The sequence below is a fragment of the Scyliorhinus canicula genome, chromosome 13 (assembly GCF_902713615.1).
Source record: "Scyliorhinus canicula chromosome 13, sScyCan1.1, whole genome shotgun sequence".
NCBI classification, from domain to species: Eukaryota; Metazoa; Chordata; class Chondrichthyes; order Carcharhiniformes; family Scyliorhinidae; genus Scyliorhinus; species Scyliorhinus canicula.
The window spans coordinates 11,208,324-11,216,770 of record NC_052158.1 but is presented as its reverse complement, the minus strand read 5'-3'; the positions used below and the strand labels follow the sequence as shown (position 1 = coordinate 11,216,770).

Sequence of the window (8,447 nt, the reverse complement as noted above, 5' to 3'; positions counted from 1 at the left end):
TCAGGGGTGGATGGTGAGGAGGGGTGGTGGTGAGGGAGGGTGAGGGGTGTGGGTATGGGAGCCAGTGAGGGGAAGGGGATCAGCGCATCCATTGTGTGGAGGTCACTCAGTAACCCCACCCAACACTAAGGGCAATTTTGGACACTAAGGGCAATTTATCATGGCCAATCCACCTAACCTGCACATCTTTGGACTGTGGGAGGAAACCGGAGCACCCGGAGGAAACCCACGCACACACGGGGAGGATGTGCAGATTCCGCACAGACAGTGACCCAGCCGGGAATCGAATCTGGGACCCTGGAGCTGTGAAACAATTGCGCTATCCACAATGCTACTGTGCTGCCATAGTTAAAAGCCCGAAGTCGCCACATTCCAGCACCTGTTTGGGAAGGCTGGTACGGGAATTGAACCCATGCTGCTGGCATTGTTTTGCAGTACAAGACAGCTGTTTAGCCCACTGTGCAAAACCACCCCCTTAAAAAATGAAGTTACTGTGAAAAGCCCCTCGTCACCATATTCCAGCGCCTGTTCGGGGAGGCTGGTACGGGAATTGAACCGTGTTGTTGTACTGCCCTGGTCTGCTTTAAAAGACAGCGATTTAGCCCAATGTGCTAAACCAGTCCCAGTGCTAACCACTGCGCAACGTGCCACCCTATTCTATTCCTGGAATGTTAATATGGTTCCTCTCTCCACCTGTGGCTGAGACCCACACCTATCAGTTTACAGCTGGTAGGGGGATGTTGTGAAATTATGGGATGGATCTGTTAGTGACCTTTAATCCCGCAGATTATCAGTGGCATGGAGTTTTTTCCGTCAATATTGAGACCTGGATTGAAGAAGGGAAAGATTCTCTCAGTGAAAGTGTGGGTGAAAGTGTGGAGATGGGACATGTTGTCCGCATTGTAAAATGACACCTGTCCCCCCTCATAGTCTAGGAAAATCCCGATCTTCCGGGGTTTCACACTTGGGATGAGGGGGGTTGGTGAAGGGGTGGTGGCTGCAAAATAGCCACTTCCGGGAATCAACCCCATTGCCCACTTTCCTGCTTCAGGGCTCAAGATTTTTATTGTTTTCCTCTCCACAGACTCTCGGACCACTCCCAGACCCCACTCAGTCTTCTCCCCCACCTCCACTTCCCAGTAATGTCTTCCAAACGTGAATCCCTCCAGTCCAAGGACGAGAGGCAAAGGATCAAATCTCTCTGGAGTGTTCGGAAGTGGCTGTCGTTTGTCTCCGAGTCTCACACTGGTCCGGTCCTCAGACAGGATGAGCCAGAGATTCGCTGTGTTCTGATCCAGAGTCAGAGAGGCTGGAGCTTGGGAGGTTGGGGGAAGTAAACATGACACAATCAGTTATTTAGACAGAGGGGTAGGGAAAGTGCAAGAGTGGGAGGGGGCGGTGTGGCATTGGGATGTTTGGGTGGCTGGTTGCCAAGGAATGAAGAGAATAAGTGGCAAGAGAGAGAGAGAGAGGGAGAGGGGAGTGACACTAGGCAGTGAGGCAGGAGAGGAGGAACAAATGAGTGCAGCAGTGCAGCAAGAAAGAGGATTGGAGAGTGAGGAGAGGGACTGTGAGAGTGAGCAGAATGACCAAATGAGAGAAGGGGATTAGGGGCATGTAGACTAACCAGTAGAGAGAGACAGAGAGCAGGGTAGGGAAGGTACGCCCTGGGGGTGAGAGGGTGAAATGCGAATGTGAGAGGTGAGAACTAATGCGACTGTGAAAGGAGAGCAAGCAGATGGAGAGACAAACTAACATCTTGTCTACAATTACTATAGGGGTGCAGACGCAGAGGGATGTTGTCTATATGTGCATAGATCATTGGAGGAGGCAGGTCAGATGGACCTCTGCTGGAATGTTGTGTACAGTTCTGGGTGCCAACCCATAGGAAAGACGGTAACATATTAGAGAGGGTGAAGAAAGATGACATGGTGGAGCAGTCATTAGCACTGCTGTCTCTGACCCCGGGGACCCGTGTTCAATCCCGGCCCTGGGTCACTGTCCGTGTGCAGTTTGGACATTCTCACCATGTCTGCGTGGGTCTCACCCCCACAACTCAATGATGTGCAGGGTAAGTGAATTGGCCGCACTAATTTGCCCCTTAACTGGAAGAAGAAAAGAATTGGATCCACCAAATTTATTTTGATAAAAAGAGATGATGAAGAGGAGAGAAAAATGTGACTGAGAGAGGGGGGAATGAAAATGTGAGAGAGGCGAGGGAAAGATTGTGAGAGACAATGTGAATATAAATGGAGAGAGAGAATGTGAATGTGGGTTGAGAGCGAGAATGTGAATTTGAGAGGAGAGAGAGAATGCAATTGTGAGGGGAGAGATAGAATGTGAATGTGGGGAGAGAGATAATGTGAATATGAGGGGAGAGATAGAATGTGAATGTGAGTGGAGAAAAAGAGAAAATTTGAATGTGAATAGAGAGAATGTGAATGGAAGAGAAGAGGGAATATGAATGTGAATGGAGAGAGAGAATGTAAATGTGAGAGGAGAGAGTATGTAGATGTGACAGTAGAGAGAGAATGTGAATATGAGAGAGAGAACACAGAATATAAGACTAAACAACTGACAATATGAGCATTAGAGCTCCATGAGTCGCTGAACAACTGGATTCATACTCAAGAGAAATTAATGTAAGAGTTTTACCGGGATTAATGTTCTTCATCATTTCTCTCCATGTTGTGTACTGTAGAGGGCCTTTGAATTTTCCGATAGACTGGACGGCATCTGCTACTGAGGCCATGTGCCGCTCATCACCAATCCTGCAAGAATTAAACAGCTGATGTGAAAAATCGATACATTTAAAATAATGTAAATAGTCACTCTTCTCCACCATTCCTATCTTTCAGCATGTTTAAACAGGAAATAAATCCACACCAACACTTTGCTGAATCTGTAAGAAGGTAGACATGGTTTCAAGTGATCTTCGGTTCTGTTGTTGGATATCAGAAATCAATTATAGATTTAATCGAGTTTAATTTAGTGTTCTTCTGTGAGAATGTGTTAAGTTCTAGTTAGATTTGTGCTAAACAAAGAATGTATGGTGGGAGGGTGGTTTCCTTTCAAGGCTTATCTGTATTTTGGACAAGGACCTGTAAACACAATCTTGGATAAAAAATGAACTGTTGCAGAGCATCCAGTTTGAAAGCTCCTGCTTTTTTGAGGTAAAGGAATATTGAATGGAGAGTTGGAAAGCCTGGATGCAGATTCTTGCTGAAACCAGCTGAGGGAACGCATTTTTTTGGAAGAAAATTCTCAGGCATGTCTGTTCGGTCATGGAGTTTGAAACACTGAGGTGCCTCATAGTCCAGTCAGATCAGTTGTCTCACAAAGGGAGGGAGGGGGAGATTTGAGCAGAAATCTAGACAATCGATTCAGTGGCATTTGCCACTCAATACTTTGAGGGGGTGTTGTCTGACCTCTGTTAGCCTGTTGGGTTACAGAGACCAAGTATTTACAGAACACCGTAAAGTGCAAGATATATTTTATGACTCGCGTTATCCTTATCTGTGTACACTTGTGAAGAGAAGTGTGAGTGAAGCAGTGCTGTATTGTAGTCAAACCTTTCATTTTTAATACATGTATTTTCATTGTTAAAAGCTAATTGGTAGTCCTGTGAATCTGTTCCTCCACATTTTCCAACATAAAAGTAAATGTCTCACTCTTTTGAGCCAAGATTACAATCTGGCATTTTCCCCTCTGGTAGTAAAATCCACTGGGGTCATAACGGATTCATTTATCGAACTGAAGAGTTTCAGTAAAGAACATGTCCTACCTTCCCATCCGACAAGCTTCCCCCTGAAAAAAATCAAACACATGTGAAAGGGTTAATAAGAGATTTCAGGAGGAGTTAGACAGGCTGGTGAAATGAGCAGACTCAGAGCAGGTGAGTTTAACACAGAAAAGAGATGCATTTTGGACAGAAGGTTGTGAAGAGTCAAATAAACTGTAACTGAATAGTGTAAATTGAGAGAGGTGGATACTCGGCGAGACCTTGCTGTTCCCATGCATCAGTCACTGAAAGTAAGCGCGCTGGTAAAGAAGGCAACTTCTTCCTCACGAGAGGATTTGAGTAAAGGATCAGGGATACTTTACTGCAATTGGATAGGGCATTTAGACAGGGTAGATCATAAAGAACTATTGGTCAGAGTATGAGGATAAGGGACCTTTTAGGACTGAGGTGAGAAGAATTGTCTTCACCCAGATAGTGGTTTATCTGTGGAATTCACTACAACAGAAAGTAGTTGAGGCCAAAACGTTGTGTAATTTCAAGAGGGAATTGGATATAGCTCTTGGGACTAAAGGAATCAAGAGTACTGGGGGGAGGTGGGATCAGGATATTGAATGTGATAGCTATGATCATAATGAATGATGGAGCAGGCTTGAAGAGTCGGGTGGCCTCCACCTACTTCTATTTTCTATGTATGTTTCGATGTATGAACATCAGTCCCGCTCACTGGGCTAAATCGTTGGCTTTGAAAGCAGACCAAGACAGGCCAGCAGCATGGTTCAACTCCCGTACCAGCCTCCCCGAACAGGTGCAGGAATGTGGCGACTAGGGGCTTTTCACAGTAACTTCATTTGAAGCCAACTTGTGACAATAAACGATTTTCATTTCATTTGTTTCATTTCACACCGTAGCAGACACATGCACACTGACAACATGGAACTGGAACTGGTTACAATGGGAGTTCCAGGAGAAAATTAAACATGGGAAACATGGGAATGATTATAAAACAATCGTGAAGATGATGAAAACTTTTCGTCAGGAGGTTAGAGATATTCCCGAGAACCTGCAGGGAGTGCGGGATCGGCCCTAAACATAACATCAATTTATTTAGTTCTGTTGGTGTATTTTCAGTAAATGCTGCATTTATATAGTTCCCAGAACTATATTTGTCACAAGTAGGCTTCAAATGAAGTAGAAAGAGTCGAGAGCTTCAAGTTTTTAGGTGTACAGATCACCAACAGCCTGTCTTGGTTCCCCCATGTCGACACTATAGTTAAGAAAGGCCACCTTTCTATAGGCACATGGGGCACACCAGAATTACAGGGATTGGGATAGCTTGATCTTGGTTTCGGACAAGGCTTGGCACAACATTGAGGGTGGTAGGGCCTGTTCTGTGCTGTACTGTTCTATGTTCTAAGACTGAGGAAATTTGGCATGTCAGCTACGACCCTCACCACCTTCTACAGATGCACCCCAGAAAGCATTATTTCTGGTTGTATCACAGCTTGGTATGGAGCCTGATCTACCCAAGACTGCAGGAAACTACAAAAGGTTGTGAATGTAGCCCAGTCCATCATGCAAACCAGCCACCCACCCATAGACTCTATCTATAATTCCCGCTGCCTCAGAAAGGCAGCCAGCATAATTAAGGACCCCACGCACCCCGGACATACTCGCTTCCACCTTCTTCCGTCAGGAAAAAGATACCAAAGTTTTTTTTTATAAATTTAGAGTACCCAATTCATTTTTCCAATTAAGGGGCAATTTAGCATGGCCAATCCACCTAGCCTGCACATCTTTGGGTTGTGGGGGCAAAACCCACGCAAACACGGAGAGAATGTGCAAACTCCACATTGACAGTGACCCAGAGCCGGGATCGAACCTGGGACCTCGGCGCCGTAAGGCAGCAGTGCTACTCACTGCGCCACCGTGCTGTCCCGATACCAAAGTTTGAGGTCACGTACCAACCGACTCAAGAACAGCTTCTTCCCCACTGCCATCAGACTTTTGAATGGACCTACCTCGTATTAAGTTGATCTTTTCTCTACACCTTGCTTTAACTGTGACATTATATTCTGCAGTCTCTCCTTCCTTATGTATGGTATGCATTATTTGTACAGCATGCAAGAAACAATACTTTTCACTGTATACTAATAAATGTGAAAATAATAAAACACATCAAGAGGCTGCGGAAGCTTAACTGGCCCAATCCTCACCTTCAGAAATATTAGTTCGTCTTTTTGTTCCATCTGTTTCTGCAACTTGGAGAGTTTCTCCTCAATAGAATTTAAATTCTCCTGAATCTCTCGAAGATTTTTCTCCATTGTTTCTAGAATCCTCTCCTCTTCTTCCCTGAGGTCTCTGAGTAAACGCTGCTCTTTCTCAGTGAGAATCTGGTGCATTTTACTGAACTCGGATGTGATGTGGGTCTGCAGACTGCTCGACTGTTCCTACCAAATGAAATGTGAAACATAATTAATGTCCCGCGGTAAAGGGAACAAAACTAACCGAGATCCCAGAAAATCAGCACAGGGAGACCTTACCCTAACTTCAGAAATCTTCCCTTTCTGTTTCTGTTCCGCTTGTAGAACCGCCGATTTCTTCTCTGTGAGAGAATCTAAGGAAGATTTCAGCTGATCCTGGGGTTGGGGGGAAACTCGCAAAATTAAAATGTTCGATCATGCAAACGTGATAAAACTATCAGCTTATTACATTTCCCCCTTTACCTTGTAGATTTCAGCAGCTTCTTTAACCGGTAGGAAGCGGTGCTCTCTGTGTTCCCGCGAATCTCTACAAATCAGACAGATCAATTTCTTGTCAGTTTCACAAAACAGCTTCAGTTCTTCCTGATGTTCCTCACAGTGAAGTTTACTTTCCATCTCTTCCGGATTCAGCTTTAATTTTCGAGCTTTCTCGGCCAGTTTTGCTAAGGCTCGATTTACCCTGAGGTTTCTTTCCGGAAACTCCTCTCTACATTCCGGACAGGAGTTTATCTCCTTTTCCCAACACTGGGAGATACAGGAGCGGCAGAAGTTGTGTCCACACTCTAGTGAAACCGGGTCGGTGAATAAATCAAGACAAATGGGACAAATTGTCTCCTCGGTCCAACTCTCCACACGTTGTCTGGAAGCCATGTTCACAATCAGCCCTGCCTGTTTCAGGTTGAATGTTCCTGCCCTGTCGAAAACCTTCAGTTCCGCGATTTCCTGATTATGTTCACAGCAGGATTCAGAAAAGTGTTATTATAAACTGATCTGTGTCTCCTCGACTTGCGCCCGGATTGATAAAACCTCGCGCAGTGTGAAGGACAAACAGCAGGAGAGCACCGAGAGGAATAATTGAACCTATTGGGGACGGGTTGGGCTCCAGGGAACTGTGGACAGAGGGAGGGACGGGGAGGAGGTGGAGATGGGCGGATTACTATTCTCCAGTCTGAACTTGCTGCCAATGACAAAAACTGCTCAAATCAGTGAAATGCGTTAAAGATTCATGTAGCGTTTGCACTGAAGCAGGAAGTGTTCTAAATCTCACCCAGTCACCTTGATGTCCGGTACAGAGAATGTTTTAAAGGGTTCAGCCCTTTAGGATCGCCTTCATTTTCTACAAAGTCAAACTCAGCGATTTGACCGCGCGTTCAAACATCCCGGGCGGTCTCAAAGTATCTTAAAAACGATGAACTATATTGCAAACGTGGTGATTATGGTGAAATAGGGAAATGCATCAGTCAGCTTGAGAACAGCGAGTGCAGTGCCAGTCTGGGCGAGGGAACAGCAAGCACAGTGCCAGTCTGGGCTGGAGAACAGCAAGCACAATGCCAGTCTGGGCGAGGGAACAGTGAGCGCCGTGCCAGTCTGGGCGAGGGAACAGCAAGCGCAGTGCCAGTCTGGGCTGGAGAACAGCAAGCACAGTGCCAGTCTGGGTGGGAGAACAGCAAGCGCAGTGCCAGTCTGGGCTGGAGAACAGCAAGCGCAGTGCCAGTCTGGGCTGGAGAACAGCGAGCGCATTGCCAGTCTGGGCTGGAGAACAACAAGCGCAGTGCCAGTCTGGGCTGGAGAACAGTGTGGGCAGTGCCAGTCTGGGCTGGAGAACAGCAAGCGCAGTGCCAGTCTGGGCTGGAGAACAGCGAGGGCATTGCCAGTCTGGCGAGGGAACACCGAGCGCAGTGACAGTCTGGGTAGGGAACAGCAAGCGCAGTGCCAGTCTGGGGGGAGAACACGCGAGTGGCAGTGCAGTCTGTGGGGGAGAACAGCAAGCGCAGTGCGTCCAGTCTGGCTGGAGAACAGCAAGCACAGTGCCAGTCTGGGGTGAGAACAGCAAGCGCAGTGCCAGTCTGGGCGAGGGAACAGCAAGCGCAGTGCCAGTCTGGGCTGGAGAACAGCAAGCACAGTGCCAGTCTGGGTGGGAGAACAGCAAGCGCAGTGCCAGTCTGGGCTGGAGAACAGCAAGCGCAGTGCCAGTCTGGGCTGGAGAACAGCGAGCGTATTGCCAGTCTGGGCTGGAGAACAACAAGCGCAGTGCCAGTCTGGGCTGGAGAACAGCAAGCGCAGTGCCAGTCTGGGCTGGAGAACAGGGCCATTGCCAGTCTGGCGAGGGAACACAGCGCAGTGCCAGTCTGGGCGGAGGGAACAGCAAGCACAGTGCCAGTCTGGGCGAGGAACGCAAGCAGGGCATTGCCAGTCTGGGCGGGGAACAGCAAGCCAGTGCCAGT

General features: G+C 47.2%; 1 protein-coding gene across 1 annotated transcript; it reads right to left on the bottom strand.

The window, feature by feature from the left end:
* Window positions 1-641: 641 nt before the first annotated feature.
* Window positions 642-7,079, bottom strand: LOC119975738 (zinc-binding protein A33-like). The gene is made up of 6 exons (XM_038815566.1): window positions 6,466-7,079; window positions 6,283-6,378; window positions 5,956-6,189; window positions 3,785-3,807; window positions 2,656-2,771; window positions 642-1,315 (listed from the first exon to the last, which is right to left on the bottom strand). The coding sequence occupies exons 1-6, from the start codon at window positions 6,871-6,873 to the stop codon at window positions 765-767; spliced, it is 1,428 nt and encodes a 475-aa protein (XP_038671494.1). The 5' UTR covers window positions 6,874-7,079; the 3' UTR covers window positions 642-764.
* Between the last annotated feature and the right edge of the window lie 1,368 nt (window positions 7,080-8,447).

What these genes read in the sequence shown, in the direction of transcription:
- LOC119975738 (XM_038815566.1), bottom strand. Translation starts at nt 6,873, where the DNA reads ATGGCTTCCAGACAACGTGTGGAGAGTTGGACCGAGGAGACAATTTGT. An exon ending in GGAAGATTTCTGAAGTTAGG is followed by an intron (nt 6,190 to 6,282) that starts GTAAGGTCTCCC and finishes TTCATTTGGTAG; the next exon opens with GAACAGTCGAGCAGTCTGCA. An exon ending in GATGAAGAACATTAATCCCG is followed by an intron (nt 1,316 to 2,655) that starts GTAAAACTCTTA and finishes CAACCTCCCAAG; the next exon opens with CTCCAGCCTCTCTGACTCTG.